This window comes from Rhipicephalus sanguineus, chromosome 3 (genome assembly GCF_013339695.2).
Source record: "Rhipicephalus sanguineus isolate Rsan-2018 chromosome 3, BIME_Rsan_1.4, whole genome shotgun sequence".
Lineage (NCBI taxonomy): Eukaryota > Metazoa > Arthropoda > Arachnida > Ixodida > Ixodidae > Rhipicephalus > Rhipicephalus sanguineus.
This window is the reverse complement of record NC_051178.1, coordinates 134,015,177-134,042,832: the sequence shown is the minus strand read 5'-3', so window position 1 is coordinate 134,042,832 and position 27,656 is coordinate 134,015,177. Positions and strand designations below refer to the sequence as shown.

At 42.5% G+C, this 27,656-nt stretch overlaps 2 protein-coding genes across 2 annotated transcripts in view; one reads left to right on the top strand and one right to left on the bottom strand.

Annotated features, from left to right (window-relative positions):
- LOC119385871 (E3 ubiquitin-protein ligase TRIP12) overlaps positions 1–9,424 on the bottom strand; it is a 101,804-nt gene extending 92,380 nt beyond the window's left edge. Inside the window, exons 1-5 of the mRNA XM_037653239.2 lie at positions 9,280–9,424; positions 7,908–7,988; positions 5,704–5,832; positions 4,184–4,395; positions 1,239–1,526 (exon numbers count right to left, since the gene is read on the bottom strand). Of these exons, the coding sequence (XP_037509167.1) occupies positions 1,239–1,526; positions 4,184–4,395; positions 5,704–5,786 (583 nt within the window). The 5' untranslated portion in view covers positions 5,787–5,832; positions 7,908–7,988; positions 9,280–9,424. The remainder of the gene's footprint in view (positions 1–1,238; positions 1,527–4,183; positions 4,396–5,703; positions 5,833–7,907; positions 7,989–9,279) is intronic.
- Positions 9,425–12,114: 2,690 nt separating this feature from the next.
- On the top strand, positions 12,115–26,745 carry LOC119385870 (uncharacterized). Its single transcript, XM_037653238.2, has 5 exons — positions 12,115–12,121; positions 12,278–12,498; positions 15,505–15,676; positions 21,665–21,787; positions 26,273–26,745. The coding sequence occupies exons 1-5, from the start codon at positions 12,115–12,117 to the stop codon at positions 26,407–26,409; spliced, it is 660 nt and encodes a 219-aa protein (XP_037509166.1). The 3' UTR covers positions 26,410–26,745.
- The last annotated feature ends 911 nt before the right edge of the window (positions 26,746–27,656 follow it).

The following is a 27,656-nucleotide window of genomic DNA, read 5'->3' as shown; positions in this document are numbered from 1 at the left end:
GTAACACAGGGTAAGAGATGTGCACCAGGGAGCTTCTAACATGTTGCGCATAGCCACAGGGCTCTTATCAATGCCTTATTCTAAGTGCCCAAAAACATTAGCAACATTTCTTTCCCTTGAAACTGCCCTAGAATGCCTGTGGGGAGCTGTCCATGCACGATGTCAAATAAATCGTTCACAAATTCTAAAAATTTTTGCAGTGGTCGATTCATGAGGCAGTAAACTCCTTTAATGAAGCCATTCGATGGTTACTTGGAAAAGTTTTTCAGAGCTCCTTTAACTACCACATGACACTGACATACTATGCCAAAATTGACTTAAAACATGTTCCACAGCACGAATGTCATTGCAAAAACGAACTTTTTTTGTTTACAACAATTTGGTTGCATGAAGACGCTATGCCCTGCGATGCCTAAAACAGCAGCCATGTGGTAGGCACGCGCTGCAGTACAATAAGGGAAAAAAATTGCTTGTTTCTATGTGTTATCGCAAGTTACTCGCAGAGAATCAAGATAACACACCAAACAGTAAATAACCAAGGCCACACACAAACGAAGTAGCGGTGATTGTTTGATTAAAAACAGAACTGGAGGCTACCCCCTGCACTCCCCCCTCCCCAATCAGTGGGGACAGCCCTGCAGCCCTTCTGAAAAGCTGCTGGGGTTAAAGAAGGCCATAAAATTTATAACAGACGGGCTTTGTTGTCATCGGTTTTCTCACAGTGGGGTTAGGGATTTTTTGGGGAATTTACGGCTGCGCTCGCACAATCAGGAGGACTGGGCAGAATTTGGGAGTCTCCCAGCCAAATCGGGAGGGTCGGCAGGTATAGACAACTTGACACACGCTGCGATAGTGTCCGCAGACAGGCTTATCCAAGTACAGGCCAAGCAACATGCAAAACTTAGGAGATGCCACAAAGAAGGGACAAGAAGAACAGGATGCACACAGACTGAACAAACCCACAACTAAAGTTTTATTGCAAGGAAGTCTAATGTTATTTTCTGTTCTTTTATCTTTTGTAACCTTTTTGCCCCTTTCCTCAGCATAGAGTAACCAACCAGAGATAAGGAGATAATCTCTGGTTAATCACCTTTGCTTTTACCTATCTACTCCACATCACAATGGGACCACTATTGAATGGAGCATCCAATCCACAGCAACAATGCATTCAACAGCAGAATGAAATGGCTAGCCACTGCACCATCTTGGTGGTAGAGAAAAAAAAAAAAGAGACTGACCGGGTGGCTGGGCATCAGGTGGCGGCAAGTGATGGTTGGAGGAAGAGGAGGAGGCGGCCCCTTGGTCCATGGGGCCTCCTCCCGAGGGTGCCCCCCCGGCCAGCTTGGCCCCCCGGCACGAACGCCGCCGACTGCCGCTGCCACTGCTACTGGCACACGACCCCGTGGTGGCCGCCTTGCCGCTGCTGGCTGCCCCCCGGGCCCCGCCGCCCCCCTTGCTGGCCCGGCCCCCCGCCGCCCCGCTCTCCAGGGCGCAACCCTTCTCCGGCCGATCCCCCCCGTGGCCCCCTGGGTGCAAGGAACACAAACACCATGCTGCAGTTAGGCCTTTCCACACATTTTACTTACAACAAAACTTGAGAGAGAGAACTGCACTTTAAAGGGGTACTGACAAGAAATTTTCAGTCACTTTTGTTTAGTCACATGGAAGACCAAGTCCTCAAGAGCCTAGAAAATGTACTGGTAAGCGTGAGCGCACTATGAAAAATTAATGAGATGTTTTTAAAAGCTAGTTTCGGTTCTTACTGTAACCTGACGTCATGACGCGGTATGAGCTCCTCGTCAGATGCTCACACAAGATATCGCGACGTTTCCATGGCTGCTCCGCTGCATGGCTCCATTGGCAACGCACAAGCGGCCATTTTGAATCTTTTTGGTGATGTGGAAGTAGCCATATTGTATGTTGTATTGCTGTATGTATCATGCTAGTGTCGATGTCAGTAGCTGCGTCATATGAAAATTGACTTCAATGTCAAAATTAAGTATTCTATCAACATATACTGGGCTTCACACTTGCTCAGAGTGGTCTCTGTATACAGGAGAGTTGTACGACGGAGCAAACTCTGCTTCGAGAACAGGTGTTAGTACCCCTATAACCTTTAGAGGCGCAGGTTCGAAGACACACAAAAGGAAAAATAAATTACGATAAATTGCACTAAACTGATAGTTTACACATTCGGGGCTATCCCTGTACATGCAATTTTCAGCAACTGAATATGGGGGCCCATAAAAACCAGGGAGTAGAACCAGCAAATGAGCAAATGGGAAAATGCTTGAAGGGACCGACAACTGCCCAGAATATGAAATGAGTTGACTCCACTGATGTAAAGATTGTCCCTCGCATTGACTCAAACCAACCCCGTTTTTTCGTGAGAGATGGATTTATATTTTTATTTTTAAATTGAAAGTCGCGAAAAATGACCTGTGGCACCTCTGGCTGCAAAAACATGAATGATCCGATGAGGACGGCCACGTGACCGTTGATTGCTGTACGCGGTCGACGATATTTTGTTAGTATTGAAATATTGTTCGTTTCTTTATATCAAAAAAGTATTGCTCCATAATAATGTACATATAGGCCTGCGTTAGTAGTATGCATTAAAGTGGCGCTGCCTTCGCATGACGTAATGATCCCATGCTCGTCAGCACGTCTTGAGCAACTTTTCAGCGTGCTCATGCAACCGTGCACGCAGTTTCCAGGTCGCTAAGATTTTGGAGCGACATAGTGTTGCTACCTACACCTCGTCTCAGAAGTGACGCGCGCTGCTACTGGGCGCAGCCGCACATATGCGTAGTGACGTTTTCGATGACTTGGCTTGGCTCGTGCATAGAGAGAGTAACAATGCCGGGATAAGCCACACATGACATAGGCGCAGGCAACCTTGGACGCATGCGCACACAACACTGTACAAATACAGGGAAGGTGTATATAATGCCACATCATCTCATTGTAACAGCTTGTTATTTTCAAAAATAGTTGAAAAGCTACTTAAGCATAGTTACAGGAACTCCTGCGAAAGCAGAACAACGATAGCTTTCACAAATCGCGAAAAGGGCTGGCGGCATCGCTATCAATTCTCAGCGTTGCTGGAGGAAAGCTGCATCCGTGTTTAGAGCCTTTCAGATTGAAAAATATTGCTTGTAAAATAAATACGTGCTTTTGGGATTAACTACTGCAGCTACAAACACTGCGAAGGGTGAGCATTCTGTCGCGTCGTAAAGAAATGGGTAGAGAAAAATCGGTTGTCGGTCCCTTTAAAGATGAAATTCTGGAGTTTCACCACCAGAAACAATGGTACGATTATGAGGCATGCCCTGATGTGACTAGGGACTAACTTTGGCCCTTTAGTTTGTTGCTAGCATATCCAAGTACATGAGCGTTCTTGAGTTTTGCCCCCATCAAAATATGGTCATGATGAAGTAATCAGATGCACATTAGCACTCCCTCATTCATGCACACATCCACGCATGCATACAAGTTATCAAGACCACACCCACATAGTTGTGGATGTGTGAGTGAATGAGGGAGTGCTAATTTGTGCCTAATTACTTCATGAAAACTTATCATCTAGCCCAACAGCAAGTTCTACCAAAATAGAGTCGTTGCGGCTTGGAGTCAAACCCACAACCTCATGCCTGGCATAGCAATGCAACTGCTTCTAAGCCACCACAATGGGTGTGCAAGTAATAATAATTGTTGGGGTTTTACGTCAGAAAACCACAATATGATTATGAGGGACGCCGTAGTGGAGGGCTCCTGAAATTTTGACCATCTGGTGTTCTTTAAAGTGCGCCTATAGTGGGATACAACTTTAGAAGTCTGCGGCATTTTCTCCTCAAGGGCGGATGCACACAAGCCTGCACCAATAGGCGCGCACTCCTGACTGACATCATGAGCCGGACGGCTGGCGACACCACTTTTGGAGAACATTGCTGAGTGCATGATCGGGTCTATTTCTTTAGTCGTGGAGGCGATCAGCTGCCACACTCCGGCTGCTGGGCGGGGCCTGTTGTATCCGACTGCAAATCTAAGCATACCGACTCGCCTCTATCGAAATGCGGCTGCCACAGCCGAAATTCGATCCCACGACCTTCGGGTCGGCAGTCGAGCACCATGACTACTAGACCACCGTGGCAGGTGGGTGTGCAAGAGGACGTGCCCTTACTGCAAGGCCTGAAGTGGCTCTTGAGCTTCTTGTGCTGCTGGGGTGCGTCGTCAGAATCAAGGTTGCGCTTCACTGCGCTGCTAGGCGGCTGATCCGGCTGCTGCGGTTGCTGCTGTGGTGGTGGCTGAGCTGGTGGCTGTTGAGCGTCCAATGCAATTCCGTTGTGGGTTGACGGGTAGCTGTCACAGTGAGCCAAGGTGCGTGTGCGGGACCTATAAGATGAGGAACGCAGCGTGCATTGCACTTACACCACTGCTAGAGCGTAACATCGACGAGTATAAGCGAAGCAGCTTATCAAGGTACAAGATACGGCTGTGTTCCCCTGTGTGCATTGGAATAGCACTATGATAAAGCCCAAGGTCAACCGACTAGAAAGATAATTGAAGCCGATAAGATAGAGAAGGAGAGAAATGCGTAAGCACTTCTGTCTCCTTCCTAGACAAAAATATTTGCTTCCATGTGCATGCAGCAAGCCTTTAAGGTTGTACTGCTTGGTTCCAGACTACTGTACAATGGGTGCCTGCAAGAATGTGTTCCATGCCAATAAATTGGTGCTTTGCATGTCTTGTCCCTGCTGTCATTTCTCATCTAATGTACTGTAGTTTACCTATTAGGCAAGACTGACTTGTTAAAATTTGTTTTAGTTAACTGTCTCTCTGAAGATCCAAAAGCTGCTACATAGTGCCGACACAGACCTCGTCAGTAGCAAATTCACCAAACCACGCGCAGACAGCATCTTCAAGTCAACCATAGTGCCCTTTCCATTACCTGTGGCTCCACCCTTCACAAAATCCGTGTTTCAAAACATTGCCACGTTTTTGTGGTTATCCAGATCCACTTACTATATTACAGAGGTAACAATATGTTTCTTTTTTTTTTCAACCATTCATTTTCAGCATCAGATGAAGCTCCGGGATCTTAAAACGGTAGAAAAAATATTGCCAATACTCAGAGTGCCTCAGATTATTCAATTAAACAGCTTTTCCACAGTCAGTTCCAGTTTCGTTTGACGAGGTTTACTGTGATGTAAAACCGCAGAAGCTGGCAACATGGGAGCAGCACGCATATATACCATTTTGATGCTCACTCCAGCTTGGTCAATTGGCAGTCTGCTGCAATGCTACATCAGCATTCACAATCGGTAACAGCACAATGCCACGATACAGTATAATCTCAAGAAATGAAAAAGAAACTGGCTGTGGCAAAGTTGCTATATTAAATTACGCAAGGTACTCCGAGGCGTGGCAGTATATTTTTCCATGGTATTCAGTTGTCGAGCCTTTAACAAAAATTGTGTCAATAAACCTTTAAGCATACACTCGAGTCAAACAGGTCACCTGCAGTAGAACCTCAATGCTTTGCTATTGTCAGAAAAGCTATAAAATGCTTTCCTATTCTAGACATTGTTCCTTTTCTCATACGTCTAATACACACACACTGAAGCCTTCTGTGTCAATTAGTGGCGTAGGCTATATAGTGTATCACATCTCACTTAAAAGCAACAAACCAATATGGCTTACCTGGTTTGTATGGGAGACCGTGTCCCGACGAGAGACTGTGGCTTCTTTAACCCCCCTGACTGGCTGTTAGGTTGGTCGGCCATAGGCAATCCGCCCACAGCAAACCATACCAGGGTTTATCAAAAGGCTCTGCAATGCAAAAAGCACATGCAAACTTCGTAAAATTGAGCAAGGTGAGCATTAACAGCAGCAAAAATCAATGTTACTATACAGACATACAACAATGAAAAAAGCTAGCTCTACAGGCCAATTATCTGACCCGCTGCACTAACCAATATTCTGCACTAACAAATATAAATGTGTATTACTATTCCAACTGACTTCTCTCCTGCCGTTCATTATTAGCATCTTGATAATGTCCTGTAAAGTACATACATAATGCTTCTCGGGTAAGTAGTTCTTACTGCATCCTGCCAAATGCCAGCTGTAAGTTGGCAACTGCAATTTCTATCGCTGCAACTACAGTTGCGTAAACTGTCTTGTCTGTCAACTACTTACACGTGCCATTTCTCTTTCCCCTAACAAGTGCTGCAAGCAGTGACAGCAGAAGCTTGAAGACAGAAATACATTAATCGAACTGAGTCTTCAAACTATCTTAGATGCACTCTATTACATTTGGCCTCAGCTCCCTCCTTGTTCATGCACCAGCTTTGCAAAGACAGCTATGCTTCCAAAGAAGAGAAGGAAAGGCGCTTTTGTGCATCTTTGAAAGGGTGTGTAAAAGGGAGAGGGAAGTTCAGCATACAGAGCGTGACAACTTGGCAGAATCTTCTTACAGACTACAACAATCTATGTTATGAATAATTATTCCTGTAAATGTACCTCATTTTGCTCCCATTACATAAAAAAAAAATTATAACTGGTTAAAGTGGCTTTGAATGTGGGGAAATTGAAGTTTCTCAGAAAAAGCTCCACTAAACCATTCGTCCCCGTCTCCAATGATAACCGGAAGTGATACGAGCCTCGGTAGATAAAAGTAACGCAAACAAAAACCAAGGAGACCTCTGGACTTCGTGGCACCACAGCAAAATGTGCGTACAAGCTCCAAGACCACACAAAAACAGCTGGCTAGATAAAACAGTTACTATAAGCACCGCATCTTGTGCATCAGCAAGCATACAAGCTTATCACCTAGTTCAAACAAATTGTATCAAAATAAAGTATTGCTTGCAGAGAGTAAAAAACAATGTACAAATTGACTACAGCACAAACGTCCACAAGTGAGGGGTGTTGCATGTTTTCAAATGTGAAAGGGCCTATACATTTATAGCAACAGCCCGAGGTAAAACACAGTTTTCACAAGATGTCACAAGACTGAACATACATGTACAGTGTCAATTTTTATGAAAGGGAACACGGGAGCGCATGGCCTGCGCGCTCCGGTGGCTGCCGTAAGCTCCGTCAACCGACAGCTAACGCAAGCTTGCCCGCTTTTGGCGTCATCTATTGGCTAACAAAATAACGAATCATGGCTGGTTGAGAAGCGCCTTTAGATAACGCTGCCTCTCGGCTCGCGTTAAGGGCAATTCCTGCAGCTCGCGCAATGCTGGCGCGCCGCGCTCGATTTGTTGACAGGCAGACGACGCGCTGCCTGCATCGCCCGTTACGCGAGCAGAGATGCAGCGTTATCTAAAAGCGCTTCGCAACCGGTCATGACTTGTTATTTTGTTTGCCAATAGATGACGCCAAAGCGGGCGAGCTTTCGTTAGCTGTCGGTTGACGGAGCTGAAGGCAGCCGTCGCAAAGCGCAGGCCACGCGTTCGCGTGTTCCCTTTCATAAAAATTGACACTGTACATGGCATGGTCTGCACAATGGACTACACCCTCCAGGCTACTCAACATTCATTTTCGGCACAAACAGATGGCCACAAAGGCCAGATCGTGTATGTGTGCTAAGCTAATCACTAAAGGTTCTGTCTGGGGATACCGATAGAACTAGACATACATTATAAGGATACATTATTTCATTGATATTAACTGCCCAGCAAATGTAGCCAGCTATTAGTTCAATACGGAACATAGAGATGTGAAACAAACGGGAATTATGATAAAGGTATTTGAGTGCATGGGTTAAGAACCAGCGGGTATGTGTGCTTAATTTTAGTTTTCTTTTTCACTTTAATCGCAAAGTCACCAAGCACGAAACAAGAAAGAGAAACATCCACATGTACAACTTTAATCCATAATGCACAGGCTGTACTCACATTGGCCACTTTTACATGGCAGTGTCTTCGAAAAAGTACTGACGTCCAGTGACACTGCTCTTCCCTCAATGGACAGCTAGCCTGAAAAACGAAATTGGTTCCAGTAAAAGAACATCCCAGGGCGTCAAAGGCACTCAACTGTCAAAGCAACTTCGCGAAATGCGGCATGGGTTTCAACACAAGTGGGTAGAGCTGATCGCCACAGCACCACAACAAGAAACCATTATCGCGTATCACATTTATCGCGCAGCTCTCTAGTACGACGACCGCTTGAAGAAAATGCGCAGGTGAAAAACACGGCAATATTTAAGCGTTAGATGCACGGGATAATCAATGAACAGGAGGCACACGCTTCTCTCATCTTGCATACTGCGCGAAGTAACTTCTCAGACGTGCGCAGTCTAGTACAAAGCGTTCGTAACCTTCGTCACTTTAAAAGTTGCCTGCGCAAAACGCTGACCGTGAAAGAGGCCCCGAAAAGGAGGCTACACCGGAAACGCATAAAGTTAAGGCACACAACGATGGCAAGCAGTCCGACAATGCGTACATTGGAAGATAATATCCCGCTTTACTCGAATGTATGGCGAGTCTAGCCCACCGCGTTTTCCTCACAGCTGCGTGCGACAGTCGAGCCTCGGAGGAGCTAGCTTTGACACCTCCGATGCCGTCCCAGCAATAAATAGATGACTAACAGCGGGGTACACCGACTACGACTCGCCTTGCCATGGCAGCTGATGTTGAGGAGGCAGGCTTTTGTTTGCTTTCTATTTTCTCGGACAGAAAGGGCGATTCGAGAAGCGGGCGCATGTCTCCACAGCGCAACGCAGAGGGTACACATCAGGACATACATGATCCAAATAATATTCCGCGCAGGTCACCATCTCTTCCAACGAAACGCTGCGAACATACCGCGGGAAAACGCACCAACAAAGAAATCCGTTCACCTATCCTTCCCGAGGAAATAAACCTATCCGTAAAAGAAAAGAGCAAAAAAAGGACAGCTCGCTGGGATTAAAACCAGATTGGTCAGCTGCGGTACTCTGGCGTCGATAGCGACGTTTACGCTTTCACATTTTTTTTCAAACGACGTTCACCGCGCTTTCATAGAACACGGTATTATTTTTTTCTATCCCCGAATAAAAACGAAATATTCGTCGGGCCGCTACGCATTCACCACTTCGGAAAGCTCCCCAAAATACAAAAGCAAAAATTCGAGGCGCACAAAACATAATAAATGCAACGCAGTCTAGGCCTAAGTTTACAAGGGAGCCCCTGTGTTCCCTTTGGAAAACGCTTAAATTCAGCTCAGAGACGCGTAAACTTTCGTACCGCGTCCCGAAATACGATGCGTGTCAAGAAATCAAGTACCTACCGACAACTTCACGACGGCAGCTCGGCTGCGGACCGCGAGCTTTTCCTCACACGACTGGCTCACGATTTCCCACACGCAACGGGAGCAAGGGGCTGGCTTTGGCTAGCATACGACGCATGCGCAATTTTTTACATTTTCTCACCGTCATGTAGCAGCGCCTATTTGTGTTTGCTTGCCAGAACATTTTTAGCTGCGAGTGTAGTAGGAGGTTGTTTTACGTTTATCGTCTGAAACGGCGCGCATGGCTCGTTGTAGGAACCAAACGCGAGATGCTTATTTTTCGCGCGCCATCGCAAAAGTGTGACGCGACGAGTTATACAAGAACGGCAGTCCCGTAGCATCACTCCATTGAATGGGAAGAAAAAGCTACCTTGCGCTCCAAGGTCGCCTTGCGTTGTCGACGCTGTTGACGGTCGCTGATCGGAGACCCGTGCCGATAACATTTCGTCGCTGAACAGTTCGCACGAACGCTACGCTGACACACGGTCTGCGCCACTGCTCGTGAAAGTGCAATGCAGCGAAACATACACAAACGCACAATGAGGCAAAGCACGACTCGGAGAACAACACTGAGGCAAACGGGGCCACGAACTGGTGCTCTCACCTCCCGTATGACAGTGGATGGAGGTGCCGATAATTTTATTTGATTCGAGACTTCATCCAACCAAGCTTAAACGGAGATTAGCAGCTAAATACTGTAAATCGCCTAATGCGTCTCCAGCGGGTCCCAACCGATAGGAGGCGTCAAAAATGTCGTCTGCTAGAGTTGACGCTCGCGCTAGAAAGCGCGCGAATCTGAAATGTTGCGCGCCACAAGTTACGTACGCTGCGCGCTGATTCGCGCCAAGTGGAATTCGTCTCGAACACGGGGGGAATGCTGACGCGTAAACTTATTTTATTCCTCGCAGCCTGCCTCGTTGACACAGAGGCCCAGCTTTCATGTGAGACGCTTGCAGCTAACACCCAATTTTGTACCCTTTCAGCTGGAGCCAATGGGAAGAAATTTTAAGTTGATCGAGATTTATTACCGCATATCCAGAATCACGATCTAATTTGAGGCTTTGCACAAGTATGATTGCGTAACCCCGAGTAGGCTTGAGTGAACTCCTTTTGTCGATTAATTCCTGGCTCGCCCTATATACAGTGATTTTGCTTGAAGTTCGCTTTATAGATGCAGTTTATTCATATAAAGCACAAATGGTATACAAGACCTACGGCAACGTCAGTGCAAATTTATTGAGACATATCCGACTGGTCGTTACCGGGCCAACTACAGCAAACTTAAGCTTCCAAGTGGGATCACTTATCAAAGTATATAAGGACTCTAAGCACGTGTCTAAGGATTTAAAGCTGGAATACAAGAAGTAAACTTATTTGTATACGTACTGCAATCCTCACTGTTGTGTTATGCGACCTTCAGAGCATTCCATAGAAAGTGCATTTTGCCTTTTTATAAACCTTACTTTTTATTTCATATGCACTTAGGGATACACTGAAATGGTGGAATAATTCTCAATGTGAATTTTCATGGTGGAAATAATTGACATCGTGAACGGGGCCAGAGTAAATGATTAGAATTTTTCTAAATTTGTCACATTTTATGTTCACATCAAATATTAATGAAAAACTGAAAAAAAATGCCTTTCCCGTCTATCTGTTCTTGCATAGTCGTGTTTTTTGCAGCTAAGTTTACTATTTATACTGAAGGGAAGCCTTCACTATTGAACGGACTTTCCTTCAGCAAATGTAAAGGCTCAGAATTGTTCAAACAGATGATATCAAAATTAACGGCAAATCATGAAAGAATATGTCCAAGCACCAAAACTCAATTGCGTGCATCTCCAGCAAGCAAAGCACAAGCCTGAACAACTACATCTTGTCTTTAGTGATATTGGCACGAACAGCTGGGATGGCAAATCAGTTCTGTGGCAGCCCACAATGTGGAGGAAGGTTTATATAAAGGCAAAAGTTCTTATCCACCCGTTTGTAGCATCAAGCTGCAAAGGAAACCCGTACAGATTTCTCAGAAAGCCGTGTAGTTGATGAAAAATTCACCCTGGTTCAGAATTCAGTGTCTGCACTGCAAGTTCTTGTTTATTTCTCACTTGCACTGCAGCCTGCTAGAATCCTGGTGAGCTCGGATGGTAGTGCAACTACCATGAAAATGCCTTGGTCCCATATAATAATAATTGTTGAGATTTTACATGCCAAAAAAAAGGAAGGAAGGAAACAGAAAAAGGAGAAGGTAGGGAGGTTAACCAGAAACACTTCCGGTTGGCTACCCTACACTGGGGCATCGGGGAAGGGAAATAGAAAGACGAGAAATAGAGAGGAGGGAAGAGAAAAAAGAGAGAGAGAAGATATGCAGTGCATTCACTACAGCGTGCGGGATTGCACCACAAGTCAGAGGTGTTCGCATAAGCCCGTCCTCAAAAAACACAAGAGTGCTTTCACTGCCTTGTGGGCCGTCGAGAGATGTGGACGGTGCTGTAGTAGCACCTGCACGGAAATTCGCCGATCATCCAGTCGCCGCAGTGCGTTGGACAGTACTTGTCTCTCCGAGGCAAAACAAGGGCAGTGGCACAGCAAGTGTTCGATGTCTTCTTTGGTGCTGTAAACATCGCATGCCAAACCACAATATAATTATAAGAGGGGTGCCATTGTGGGGGGCTCTGGGAACTTTGACCACCCGGGGTTCTTTAACATGTACGTGAATCTAAGTACACGGGCCTCTAGCATTCTTGCCTCCATTGAAAATGTGGCCACTGCGGCCGGGATTCGATCCCACGTCTTTTGGGTCAGCATGCAGTTGAGCACCATAACCACTAGATCACCATGGCAGGTCTGCCTTCGTCCCAGGTTTGAATCCTAAAGCAGGACAAATCTTTTGTCAGCTGGAAAGGTTTCTTTCTGAGAAATAGATGTAGATTTCCTTTGCAGCTTTGCTTAGCAGTTAAGGCATTAACTTTCACTTACTTCTCCCTTTGCCCCTCTGCAGTCCGCCTGCTGGACCAGTGTCAAGGTGGACAACATTCGCTGGAGCTGACTGATAGCAGTGCAAATTCGGCAGTTGAGCTGACCTTGAGCAGATACCCTCCATACCCCGGAGACTCTAGCTGCTCTCTCACTGTTAGCGCACCGTGGGCAGATGGCTTGCTTTTCGTTGTGCGCATGCTCAATATGCGCTGGGATGCAACACGATGCCTTGACTACATGAAGGTACTTGTGCACACTATGTAACATTTAACTGCCATAGGTTAGGTTAGCTTAGGTTAGGTCAGGATTAAAGAGTCATGACACAGAATTTGCTCACAATAGAGAAAATTTCATTCCGTTCATTCGTGTGAAACACATTCCACGAAATAATATTTTCACTTATTATGATTAAACTGCACATTTTTATACACTATATACTGCCTCTTATGAATGATATAACAAGGACGAGGAGAACAAAAGCAAAGTATGGAGTTTACCAACGAATGTGCATGGTTGGCTACCCTACACTGGGGAAGGGGAGGGAAAGTTCACTGTCAATGCTGCTGACTAAGTCACAGTTCCATGCTCAATGCGACAGACAGTCAATCAGTTTGGCAGCATTGAGAAATCGCAGCAGCAGATTTTTACTCCTTTTCGTAGCTGTGATAGACAGGACCACGGTTCAAAGATCCTGTTCACGGTAAAAGCTTTCCCGTGTAGCTGATCCAGAGCGGTGCAGAGCTTAAGTCAGATTAAAATGGCCAATAGCACTGAGTTCAATGACCATAGTGCTGAGGAGATTGTCAAACGCCTCCTGTGCTAGTGCCCATCTTTTGAGAATGAAATCAAAAAGCTAAAGGCTTTCACTAATTCGATATCACAGTTTCCTCAACAATGTTCATGACGCCCAAAAGGTTCGAATAATTTGAGCTAGTTTCTCATGCTCATGCCCACTTGAATAAATGAGAGAAAATTTATAAGAATTTATTGCATACAAAAAAGACAGTAGGCAGTTTTAGAATAGTGTATGCAAAGATAGCGTTCATTGCGTGCGCCCACTATTTCCGTCACTTAACAGGGGACCATCAGAGGATAGCGTACGACGCGTGCGCAGTGGCAACAAACGCTGCAAGCACGCATTGCTCACAATGAATTTCAAAGCGCTGTACAGTGAAGCTATTTGTCATTTTCATGGAGCGAAGAGAAGGAAAAGAAACCTGTACTTAGGCAAGGAAGAAACGTAAGTGCCGTTCCTCACTGTCTGAACATCTAAAGGCGGGACATAATTGCACTCACTGGTGCACCTTTGAAAACTGTAAAGCTCTAGTAATACTTGCTGTTGATCCAGTTATCATGTAATAACAATAACAATAATAATAATAATAATAATAATAATAATAATAATAATAATAATAATAATAATAATAATGATAATAATAATAATAATAATAATAATAATAATAATAATAATAATAATAATAATAATAATAATAAATTTAGCACCAAAACATGATCACAGAGAGGGGAATAAAGATAGGACAGAGCACTCATGTTCGTTTATTTTTGCAAACATGAAGCATATGAAAAGAATTTCTTTATGATAATGCATGCGCAACATGAATTTCCAGTTGCCTCACTTAACACTAACAAAGCAAACACTACCAAACAAGCTTACGCACGTATCTCTTGCAGAATGTTTACTTACATTTCCTTTTTCATAAAAATGTTTCCAAGAGTTTGTGAGCTACTTTGTTCTTGCCCCTTCCAAAGATCTGTACCTCCAGAAAGCGTGGCTGGCTCACTTCCACAAGAGGTCATATGCATGCTCAAATGAGCACACTGTCCCCATTCCAAAGTAAGGCTTGGAGAAATATCTGGACTGAGGTATTTTTTCGACTGGTCATACACTAGTCATAGTCTACTGTCGTATTAATAGGGGACACTGATCTTAGAGACGAAAAATCATAGAAAAAAAATCAATTTTCTGAAAATAGTATTTTTGAAACATACAGGCATTGCTGCAAGTGCTGGCCAAGTTTCTTGCATCTTGGATTGATATTTCGGCCCAAACAGCAATTTACATCACCAAGACAAGCTATATTTCGATTGAGAAAAAGCACAAAAAATTGGCTTTTTAACGCCATATGCTGCTTCTGAATTATGCATGCTCCAGCAGTAGGCATGCAGGTTATATCCCTCGTGGCTACTGCTATTCATCTAACAAAAATATTTCAATATCTTCCGTTACATGCAGTTCAAAATGAGCTTTATCTGTTTTCTTGCATTTTCTCAACACAAACTTTTACTCACCCTGCTTGTTTGGTGCGACAATTTCACAAGCTCTAGGATAGCTACAGCTGTAACGTTTTTTTTTCTTATATGAAGCTAAATGTGTAAAGCTTGAAGCGCTGCAAGCAGGTTCTTTCTGTTCTTCTTCTATAATCTTTTAGTGTGCCTTTGTTCTTGATCGTTATTAGCTGTTCTGTGAAACGCCAAATTTCAGTGTACTGCTAAATTGCTAATTATTGTTGGATTTGAAAACTGCTTGCAGCATTTCAATCTTTATACATTCAGCTTTCCACTCATGCATTAAACATAACTTTCTGCTGAGTTTATTTCTATCTATTGTCTCACCAAATACCATAATTGTAGTGGTGAAGGAGCAAGGCATTCGTCAGTGGCACGCTCTCTTGGTGCGAAGCGCGAGTGTCGATCGCGAGCTGTTGGTGCCGAGCCTGTCTGACTGCTTGTCGTGCCGGCTTTCTGCCTGCTACCCGACGTCGTCTAATAAACCCCCTTCCAAAGTGGTGGAGGTGCTGGGTACGTCTGGAACTTCAAAGCCGGAAGCTGCCCACCGCCCTGGCAATGCCATGCTCCAGTGAAGTTACATTTAATTATCTCAATAACTATTTAAATCACAGAAAAAATTATTGCACTTTTAAAATTGGCACAAGAAAATACATATATATCTGTGCATTTAAAATCTGGTCAAAAAATGAACAAAATAGCCCCAGGTACCATATGTCCCCACGAATATGTATGTGATCTCCATGCACAACAGTGAACATGCTCACAATTTTACCGAATCCTTGCAAGAGAAATACATAAGGGAATGTGTTCTAATGAGGTGCACTAAGAGCAACCGCAAAATGAATTAATAAATTACATGACTGCAACAAACGAATGTGCTTATTTTTATTGTGGCACTGGTATTGAACCATTACGTATTTGATGTTACTCTCTTCACAGCTCGTTGACAATGAAAGGGTCTTGCTGGCTCCACTGTGTACATCCCGGGCCATTGGATCTCGCTTCGTTGCCATGCGAGAGAACAGAATCACGCTGGTAGTGGCAACCACAAAGTCAACTCCAAGCGGAAACTACACTGGCCTTAACATATTGTTCACTGGTTATGTCAGCAGTAAGTGTCTTGAAATCCTGACCTTATCTATAACAAAACAAATTTCAACAGTGCGCATGCATATAAGACAGACGTCTGGAAAAAGAGTGATAGTTGAAGTGATGAGAAATCGTTGAACATGGAATGTCATTTTCTTGTTGCTTGTTAGACGACTTAACTTTCAAACGTGGACATGACTCGCATATTTTTATATATGCGGATAATATTATTTGTAATGGTTATTTAGAATGCTTTTGGAAGAATTTCAGGCCAGTATCTATGCATATCTATGCATCTATGTATGGCAATATCTATGTATTTACCACTATACAATATGTATTTACCACTATGCATGGTAAACTTTAGTGTTTACATTGTAAGTAATCTGCATTTGCTAAAGTTCTGATGTAATTAAAGAGAGATTGAAACAGTTCTGATGATGCCTTTGAGATCTTGAAAGGGTGAGCGATGTCACGCAGGCAACCAACCTGATTGGCTGCTCCCAGTGACATCAGGAGTAATATTTCTAGCTTTGTGAACAAATGTTGCTCTGAATAGTGAAACGACTTTGCCATTTTCCTTGTTTAAAAAACTGCAATCTGCTCGGTAATACACATTGCACACAACTGCTTGCTTTTATTTCTTCTTGCAGTGCAATTGCAGGTTATCTTATAAATTCTTAACAGCTCTGATCAAATACATCTAGAAAGAGATAAAAAGAATGCAATCGAAGGCATTTGGCTACAGGTTTACCTAGGATCACTTCTGATTTAAGTGGTCAATATAATGAGACAGTCACACATGGTCTAAGTGATCGCTGCAAGTTTACAAAAAAACTATTTCAATAGCATCATATGGATTCTTGCGTGAGATTGCAAAGAATGCTAGATGTAAGCTATTGTGTTCGCTACTGAAGAGTCACTACATGCAACATGTCAAGGAGCAAGTGAGGTTATCTATTGTTCTCAAAGCATAGCACCTACAGTGCTCATGAAAGCATGTAGCAAGCCACACGATCATGACAGCACTTCTTTACCTTCGTAAAAATGGACATAGTAAATTATTATTTATTTTTTTTAATCCAGGATTTTACATGCCAAAATCAGGGTATAATTTTGAGGAATACCCTTGTAAGGGGCTCCAAATATTGCCCACCTGGGTTTCCTTAACCAATGCATGGTATGCGAGTGCTTTTGCGTTCTATCCCCATAAAAATGCAGCCACTGAGGCCAGGATTTGAGCCCATAAAAATCACATTAGCAGTACGCTAATAGGCTAAGCAACAAAATAGGATATTCTAAAGCAGGCTGCAACTTTCCAAATGAACAAAGTGGTGGTAAAGTTTTCAAGCCAAGGTGATTTGTACTTAGGTGACGATCAATGTTTTGGTAAATATGCAAGCTATATGCAATACATAGTAATGCAATGGTTACTTGCACCCAGTGGTTCTGTTTCATATTGGTAAATGATAATGCAATAACTCTGTGCAATAAGAAGAGAGCTGCTACCATGATGCCCAGATCGGACATGCACACATTACAAAAGAAAGTAACTGATTTCAAAAGTTATTAAAATGTAATGTTGACTATACTGTTACTTATTGCTGTATGCTTCAAAAAAGTAGTTATCCAATTACTGAAAAGTAAATGATTACTGTTACACTACTTTCCCTCACAAGTTACAACTTTTATCAACGTTGTACAAATCCAGTAAATAGAACAATTAAGCTGTCCTGGGTATTTCACAGCATCCTCTGCAGTGCCTCACAATTTTGCATATGTTCACTAGGAATTGCTGTTAAATATTTTCGTCAGTCATCTTCCCTTGCTCCTTTTTGAAAATATCCGCAGCGACACTGAGAACTCGCTCGATGCGAGCGCTGGAGGAAATTGGTGGTGTTTTAACGTATATGAACACGTTGCTCACAAGGTTATGGTTACATTGCCTCAATGCTTGCGTCTTAGTCCCACAGGAAGCACGACGTATTCAAAAAAGTAGTTATCCAATTACACCTGCTAGGGCTCAAAGGTGAAGTGGCTACCGCTGTTGAGCCATATTAGAATTCATTCACTTCGTCAGCCAGCATCTGAAGTGCTGGTGAATACCTTGGGTATTCTTCTGTAGTTCCCATCAAATTCAACTGCAGAAATTTGTGTTGCCTATTATACTCTGTCATCCCTGTAGCTGACTACATGTAACTGTAAATGATTACGTGTAATTAATTAATTAAGAAGTAATTAAGTAACAGCACGCATTATAGCGTTTTAAAAATCTGTTAAATACAAACAGAAAATGTAATCGACTGGATTTGTTACATACAAGCATGGCTCAGTCAAGACTGAGATGCAAGAATTAACTTGATGTACCAGGCATGCTTTTCACATGTATAAATGCTTTTCCTACTCAAGTTTGAAATGCTTAGTTATTAAACTGACCAGCTTAACATATCAGACTGGTATTTCTTAGTGCATGCGATATTCATGCTGAAACTGGACTAACGTTTTAAATTCTCATCATGTACTTGCACGAATATGACTCTGTATCGATACGACCTTTTCTTAAGGAACACTCAAATCTTTACAAGCACAACTAATGAGGCCACAGACGTATTGGGTTTATGCTCTTCATAAAGCATAAGTGGCACACATGAGGCAATGCACATGCAAGTGGGTACAAATGGTCCCTTGAGACATTGTTGTTACATCTTATATTTGCAATTTTCAAAGCCTCATGAACAAAAAAAATGCCATACACTCAAATGCATCACGAAGCTGTAAAGTCAAGGCTTATGGGTTTCTCTAAAATAAGACTTTGCAGCTGAAAGAATACCTGTCCTGAGCCAAAGATCAAACCTCAAACCAAAGCCTTCCTAGGGCAGCCACTCCACCATTCGAACTAACCAGGAGGCTAGCAGATTGCAGATTCACACCGTATTAATTGATAATCCGAAGCAAAGCAACACTGAGTATGACAAATCTTTGCAGTTGACAAAAAGTTAATTAGGTCATATTAATGCGACATCGTTAAAGAGCTCGTTTCACAGAAATTCCGGTGTCGGTGTCGGCGGCGTCTTTGGTTGTGAGTGAAAAATCAGCGTTGTCCGTGAGTGAAAATTCAAATTAGATGCAAATAAAGAAATAATAAAAAATCTTCAGTTCAAGTGGGACCGGGGATTGGAACCTGCGACCCCTCGCTCCGTGTCATGATGCGTTTAGCCACTCGGCCACCATGCATACACCCTCTAACATACTAACAGCAAGCTATTTATATACACCATTTAGTGTTGGTGGCACGCACATCTTGGAAGTTCTTCAGCGGCTTGACACAACACCCGCGAGATGGCGCAAAGGGCCCACGGCCACGCTTTTAAACGGCATCACCCCGCCGTGTGGCCGTGTTTCGTCGCACCGCATGCATGGATATTGGACTTGGAGGTCGTCCACACTTTGGATGCCCACTGACCTGGGATGCAGACGTCAAACATGGTACTGTCTATAAAGCAACCCCATTTCCTTTTCCATTGCTTTATAGACAGTACCGTGTTTGACGTCTGCATCCCAGGTCAGTGGGCATGGACCGAAGATTGCCGTTGTGAGTTCTTCATGCCGCTTGAGTTACGTCGGCGAAAAGCTGGTGGAGATACAAAGTTTCAAAAAAATATTTCTCAAGTTAAAAAAATAATACCCTTTTGTAACTTTGCTAATGTTCAGCTAATACATAGAGCTTTCAAATGAAGTATCGTGCATATTTTTAGTCCGACCACCAAGGCAAGTTTTTTGATGCTGAATACAGAGCTTATCTCAAAAAAAGTGAAATTCGCAATTTTTTTTCAGACGATCTGCTACACCTTCAGCGACTAAATTATTTTTTCTTTTGTAGTATGTCGAACAGGCCACCAGTACATAATTCATTTCTACCCTTTGAGTTTGCCTTGTTCCTGTAAAAAATATCAAACTTTGCAACTTTATTCAAATTTGCTCGTGCGAAAAGCCCTCAAAGAATCGATATACATAAATAAGTCATTATTTCTACAGTTACATCACTTCATTAGCTTGCCAGAAATACCATTTTATCGAGTGCATCCCATAAACGTCCTTTGAAAAAAATTGTTGTTTGATGCCCTTTAGCTCAGTCGGCGCAAAACTACAGACTCTCACAAATAGACGGGAAAATTTTTGGCAACAGAAATAAACGAGCAGAACGAGTTTCGAACTTCAAGAAAAACGTGCAAATTTTATCAGCCCTATTTGTGATGGTCGAAAAAACGCTGGACGATTTGGCAAGGAATGACCCATATATATATATGGTCTGACTGTCTTGCACTGAGCATTGAAAACGCTAAACCTGATCATTTAAAGCAAACAAAGCCAAGAAGAGTGTTCAGTGATGGAAACGTGGCACTTGGCCCGCACGGCCTCCGCCGCTCTTTGTGCGACTGCAGATTGTTCAGTGATCAATGTGTCACAAATTAAAGGCTCTAATTTTTGTCATTTGCCAAACTGCACTAGCTTATTGTCCCCAACGCTCAGTGGTGGTGCAAAAACCGATGGTAGCCATGTGCTGAAACCATCACTTTTCACTCATGGAGCCCATCTAGTTTCCTACAATAGGAAACTCTGTGGTGGAGTCAAACTCTTACGCATTACAGAAAAAAAGTAGCTGAGTACAATTACAGGTACTTCACCTGAAAATGTAATTGATAGTTACATTGCAATTACTGCTTCATTAAAGTAACTGATGAGTTAATAAAAAGCAAGCAATTTCTTTTATGTTATACTTTATTTCCAATTTTATGTGCCAAGCATTTCCTTACCTACTCACACCACAAAGGCCGTATTTGATGTGATGCTGGCTCAAGAAGAATGGCTCACACTTAGACAAATCCCATAGTTTGGCAGGGTCGCATATCGTACCAAGGACCTCGTGCCCAAAAGCCGAGTGAATAAGTTTTTCAAGTATGGATAAACCTCAACCTATCCATGAGGCTGTTGTAAAAAAATTAAAAAATAGACAAAAATGTTGTTGCAGTTGCATAACACACCATGATGGTTTGCACCACGGTGCAGTACACAAGTGCAGTTAAAACGTGCAGGTGTGCTCATGTAGTGTCAGGGTTGCGTGTATGTAGTCTCTGCCCCATGTCCTTCCATGAAGCAATGAACTTTCATTAATGCCTCAAACGCAGGGGCACAGATGATGAATACATGTAGGAAAAGGTCAGAAGCTACGGAATCACAATAAAAAAAACGAAAGAATAGCGAGTGGCCAAATGAAGTGCTGACAATAAAACCCATGTGACGAGGAAACGTACACAGAGTGCCAAGACTTGTCTATCAAAATGTGCGCACCCACGAGGCTGCCACGTTCCATGACTTGAGGCAGGCGGTTGTAGTTCACGCCAAACACTAATCCTAAAATTTGTGTCTGCTGTTGCAGCTTTTCTTGCGAATGAAGTAACAGGTTATGCGTCACTGATTACATAAAAAAGTGGTTGATTTGCAATGACCGTTGAGTCAAAATTAGTTGAATAAAATCAATCCATTTATAATCATTTACATCAATACCAAAAATATAACTGACTACAAATAATCAATTACATGCATAGGTTACATACAATTCTGGTGAATGTATAGTCGATGCTATCCTCCATGTTCTTCCAATTTCTTTTAAAAAAAGAAGAAAAAAGCACGAAAGAAAGCATCTACACAGTGCCTTGCTTAAAATGGCTCTCTTTTATGCTGCTTATAATTGGCAGACTTCATTGACATTTTAATAATTAAAGAGTGACTCATAAGAGAGATAACTGAATAAAATTAGAAGATTAGAAGCAGTTTCTCAGCAATTGCAAACATGTGTTAAATTTTGTTTGTGTGAACGTCCATCAAAGAAGAAGATCTGCACAATAGTTGGAACAGTGTGTGTGTGTGCACGTATGCTTTCTCTGGATTTTATAGCCACCTATTGCCAAGTCAACTTACACTGTGTAATGGCTCTTCTGTCATGCTTCAGAAAGTCGGTGCAGTCCGAATGACATGTTTCTATGCGTGGAATCAAAGATTTGCATTTCCAAGGCCCTGTTTTGTGATGGAATTGACCACTGTGGTGATGGCACTGACGAACCAGAAGACTGTGGTAAGAGCATTTTGCACTGTTTCACAAAAAAAAACTTGGCAAAACTGCACTTCCTGCAGGTTTAATTGATTGTTTATTCACAATTGTCTACCAATCCACTGTCTATCAACTCTGGTCAACTTTGCAAAGCTCTCCTAGCTGTTAATGCCTGTAGGTAAAAATATTTCATATGTTTTAGAAGAGATCGCAGCTGACAAATGTTGCATAGGCATATGCAGGGAGGGCAGGGCTCTCCCTAATCATCGAAGAGGATCGCCAAGTCAGCCCCATATCTTTGCACAGTTGGACCTGTCCCATCATTGTTCAAAGAGCACGGTTATGGTCAAGCAAGTTTTTGACGATAATGGCAACAGAGGACCCCTGATATTGCATTCCAAGAATGGTTTGCCTCACATTTTTACCCCTGAAAAGCTGGGCACAAAGAGCAGGCCATTGTGAGAAGCACGTCATATCACTTCATTTTCATTTTTGCATTTATTGTGAAGCTTGTTTTATTTCTGACTCAACCAATGGGGGGGGATGAGGAGCAGCTTTGCTTCTCCTAATGGAGAACCCTACGCATGCCTATAGTTTCATGAATCACAAAGTTAAAACTTCATAAAACACAATTTGTGCAAGCAGAATGTACGATAAACAGCTATGGTAGTTAACATTGAGTACAAGCTATGAACCAGAGGCGGGGGAGAATGTATGTTTTTAACTGCAGGTGGATTTAGCCTCGCAAGAAATGCTAGCAATTGATAGAGTAGCAAGATGCAAATAGACAGATGCCTAAGCAAATTAGGCCATCCTGGCCAAAAGGTGTGAAAAGGATACGTATAGGCGTATTCTGTTCTACTTCATTTCGTGTAAGGTATTCGAGTATGTCATGTACAGTTGCGTTTCTAAACATTTGCAACCCAGTAAGTTGGTTTTTAAACACCAATGTGGCTTCACAAAAGTGCTTCTTGCTCACCTCTGATAAGTGAACAACAGCAAGACTTCATAAATGCAATGCACTAATATGAATCTTAAATGTAAGCATTTTGACAGAGATTTGTCTGGCTGCGTGAAATAATTCTAGATGCTGAAATGGCTCCCACTGCAGTTTTTGGGGGTGGACCCGACATTTTGGGACAGTTCAGTCCATTCCTCAGTGGCATATTGTTTCTTCTCTCATTAAGCTTAGGTGATGCACCCATAGTATACGTGCACAGCCTTAGTGACGCAATGGAAAGGAGGAGCCGAGGAGAGAGAACAAACGATGCCGCTCTACAACTGATATAGTCAACCCCAGAGGTAGGAACTGAATGGATCCTGAAACGTTGGGTCCGCCTAAAAACGGCAGCTGGTTCCATTTCAGCATCTAGAACTGATACGAGTATGTGATGGATACAACACATCTTGGCTTCTAAAAAGCAATCATCTTAGTTTACCGTGAGTTATTAAATAAATTGAGGCATCTTGCTATAAGCAAAATAGGAAAAGTTATTGAGTACTGCCTTAGTAAATGTGAACAATGTGTGATCTTCAGAGGTCAAATATTTATGTAAAAGTGATTTCTGAAGTTCTGCAAGAAAAAGCTACTCTTAGGCCCCTTGCCATTTTTATTTCTTATAAATGATGCTGTGTTAGACATATCGTCCAACATTGCATTATTTGCCGACAAATACGTTGGATTTACACAGTAGAAAGTGGCAACTGTGAGAAATAGTATTGCAAGACGACCTAAAACATTACCGTGTGGTCTCAGATTAAGAGCCAAAGTTGAATGTCGGCATATGCCGTCATGTCACTTTTTGAAGGTGTGGATAATTCTTATGCGGTCGGAAATATTATCAGACAAGCAATCATCATTGTCAAACATGTAGCTGAATTGAAGACTCTACATGAGCCTCATACTTGCTGATAATTTTCTTTTTACAGTCGCATAAAAATGATCCTTAATGAACATATATCAGAGCCTCAATAAGATGCCTCTCCTTGCAGCTACCTCAAATCTGCAGAGCTATCAGCCTATCAGCAGCGTGTGCAACGTTCTCATTAGCAATACGCTACTGTGAGTTGATACACGCACCAGGACAATTATTGATAGTTTACAAAGACTGGAGAATCATGCAGTTTAGCCATATGCGAGCAATATGCCCAAGAAGCCCAAGTAACCAAAACGAAGCTTTTGTATTGGATCACTCCAGAAAATTTGACGGGGAAGCCGACTTACCCTCTTACACTCTCTTTAAATAAGCACTGTTTATTGCACATTACCAAGAACAACTGCAAAAATTTAGTCAAGACATGCACCAGACTTTTGTGCATTGTGTGGTGTTGTATCCCGCACCACTCTTGGCTTTGTGCAAAGCAGTGCATTAATTTGAAATATTGTACTGTAACCAAACGGCTCCCAATTGAAACTTTTCTCGGTCTTGCACTATGTTCATAACGGCTTGACTAACATTGAAAGGGGCAGATATCTGAGGCTGCTCTTCGTAGCCAGACCCGTTTAGACATGATCAACTTGTTTCTCAACACCTGAACTTCGTAGCCAGACCCGTTTAGACATGATCAACTTGTTTCTCAACACCTGAAAAATGTACCGACAAATGTACATTTTGTTGTTGCACTATTGAAATATGTACGTGTGCTGGTCAAATTGCACTTTATATTGAACTTGCACTTGCATCTTTGAGTTATGTTCTGCAGCATGTCTATTTCTGCACTATTATTTCTTTTATTCATTTACCCTCTCCCCAGCTGGAATTCTTAGGTGCTGTAGAAAATTTGTAAGTAAAATTTTTAAAATATCAGAGTGCTTTTGGCCCGCTATAAGTGTAGAAACGTCAACCGATAGGCCAAGCCAAATGAAATGCAGTGGCACGTAACATAGGTGGTAAGGAGGGCCTTCAGCTGTTCCAAAAGGCCCACTGAGTGACGAGAGCTGGGCAAGTCAAACATACTGAGAGAAAAGCCCAGGTTTCACGGATGTGTAACTGAGGATTGCAGAATGGCTTGCAAGACCTGTATTAATCACAAGTTTGTACATTCACCTAAGTTTCCCCACTCTGTACTCTGCCTTTTCCTACATGCATACTGAGACAGAAGTGTCGCAGACTAAGACAAAGGAGCCCTTGCGCAGAGACAGTTCGGAGACAGTGGAGACATTAAAATGTGGAGACACTTAAGCACACGGTATCATTCTGAAAAAAAAAAAGAAACAAAAAAAATGAACAGTAACATGCAGGCGCAGTGAAAGACAAATTGATACATATGTTGGGCATAAAGGTATTGAAGGCAACAAATGTCGCACCTGCACCGGCGCTTTTCTTCCCTAAATGTTGCTCAATCAGGTAGTTCAGATTCACACTCTTGTGTACATTGTGTTATGCAGATACATTGTGGTGACTCACTCTCTTTGGACAAAGATTGTCCATATTGTTGCCAGACTGAACTTGCCAGTCATGTTACAGCTAAATTTTATGGCAGAGAAAGCTCAAATATGTCAGTTTATAGACTACCATGTACACAAGTATGACTCTTAGAAGCAATGCAATGAAATGTAGTGGCCATGACCAAGCCACTCAAGCATATGCAGTGTGGCCAGAGTGATAGCATACATAATCTTACAAAGTGCATCGCTCGAGTTTTATGTAATTACACCAGACAGTTTCATTCAGTGACATTGCCTTGGACCAATTCATTCTCCTACTTCAAGAGCAGCAGTTTTTGTTCACAGTGTAAAAAAAAATATGCACACGGAACCTCCTTCGAGAATTGTCCAAGCAACGAGTTCTTTTCTTGTAGGGAACTTAGTCGTGGCCTTCCTCTAAAACATTGCCAGGCGGCACTCCCATGGTATCTTTTATCTAATCACTATCGTCGTATGAAAGGGCCATAGGCAGGTACATTCCACGATCACTGCAACACGTTTGGCATTAAACTTTTGCAAATTTGGAATTTTTATGCTGCGTACTATACATGTTGGTTTTACATATTATCTTAGCGAGGACTTATATTCCACTACCATCAAATATTTCAATAAAGCCTTCATAGATAAATTGTTTCGATTTTAATTTTTTTTTATATTTCCAGTACACAGCAATAATATGGCCAAGATATTTTCACATTTCGACAATGCGGGTGCTTGGTCCAGTGGGTAGACACCCAGCTTCAGGGGTTGGAGCTCTAGGTTCGAAATCCAGCTCTGCTAAGTTTTGTTTTACACATATATTTCTTTGCAGCAATTCGTCTTATGTGACAGAGGGACGGCATAGATAAGCTTACGCATTTAAAACAAATGAAATGACAAGATTCTTTCCACGAGGGCAAGCAATACTTGCCAGTTTTACTGCTGCTAACCAAATGTTACATGGACGAAATCTAGCCATTACTCCATAAATTGTGCTTGCATCATTAATTTGGCACGTGTTCTATCACACATCTTCATGGCATTCTTGTATTTTTGAAGGACAGTGCCAACATAACTTGCATGCCATTGTTTATCACGTGCAGAGAGCATAAACCGGCGCACCTGGATTGAGTGGGCTCCATTGCTGAGCTGGTTATCAGTGTACGGCCTCTTCAGTGCAGTTCTCTTCAAAGTGTACTCCAAGAAAAAGCGGTCTATCTTGGTGCTCAGAAATTTGTGACCCAGACTTGGGACAGTATTCCATTTTAAACTGTGTGCCCAAGCACCGAATGACCTTGCAATGAAAAGTACCCCAGTCAGGGATTCGGAGCATACCTGAATCAATCTCCAGTTTCAAGACCAGTTTGTATTTTTGTTTATTGGTATAAATGATTTCCGAGACTACTAAGGATACTCAATGTGTGACCAATACCACACACCATCTTTACATTAGAGGTTTCGAATTTTGACAAAACCAAATTAAAGCTTTTCTGTAATCATTCATTTCAGTTGGGTTATTTCCAATGTCATCATATTCAACTACATATAAGCATCATCAATTTCACCGGCAAAGCCGAACTGGGCTTGCACAGTGCACTCAATTGTTTGCAGATTTTTCAGATATTTTCTTTCTGCCAGTGCACAAGTCCTGGATCAGAAAAGCACAACAGATATTTTCTATGGATTTTTCATCGTAGTTCAATGCCAAATAGTTGAATAGCAAAGAAATAGAACTTCATTCCATTTTGTTTAAACCTTCTGTAGTCTGCTGCACAGTGCTTTGTACAAGACACGAGTGCATTGCCTTACAACTTGAAGACTATGCTGGAAAATCTTGCCACATTTACAAAACTGGAAAAACTGTTTTTATAGCATGTGTGTCCAGTGCAAAGTTTGTGCACTTATGAATAAACTATTGGCCTTGCATGCAAAATAAAAAAAAGAGCCTTTATATATATATATATATATATATATATATATATATATATAAATTCTTCGAACATCAACTTCAAAAGCACTTTAGGCACTTTACGGAGTCTTGTTAACAGCAACGCGATTCTCGTGTTCAGTTTCGACAGACAATTTATGGCACAAGGGTTTTTCCCATCAAGACTCCAGTACATTGTATTGCATTAATGGCACAAGACACGCTACTTTAGTCATGAAAACTGTGAATACTGGATCCTTCCGCAAACCTAAATAGACTATGGCGATACAGTTTGAAATGTGCATTACTGTGGAAAGATTGTTGCATGAAGGTTTTCTCTAATGAGGTATCAAACTGGTTTGTTCAACTACATTGCGTAAGCAGCTAAAGTACCGTAAAATCCCAAGCAAGCGCCCCCCCCCCTCCCTCCCTTTCTCGGGAGACTGAAAATATGTGCCAGTGACTGAGCAAGCTGCCTATATCATTGCTGTCTATCAAATAAGCATTCACTTGAAAGATCGCCACTGGTAAGCAAGAAAAGCAAGTTGCTGGGGTTTTAC

Bases quoted from the DNA above. Each gene is read 5' to 3' on its own strand.
- LOC119385870 (XM_037653238.2), top strand. The intron at 15,677-21,664 runs GTAAGTGTCTTG...GTCATGCTTCAG, and splicing joins GTTCACTGGTTATGTCAGCA to AAAGTCGGTGCAGTCCGAAT. The intron at 21,788-26,272 runs GTAAGAGCATTT...TATCACGTGCAG, and splicing joins TGACGAACCAGAAGACTGTG to AGAGCATAAACCGGCGCACC.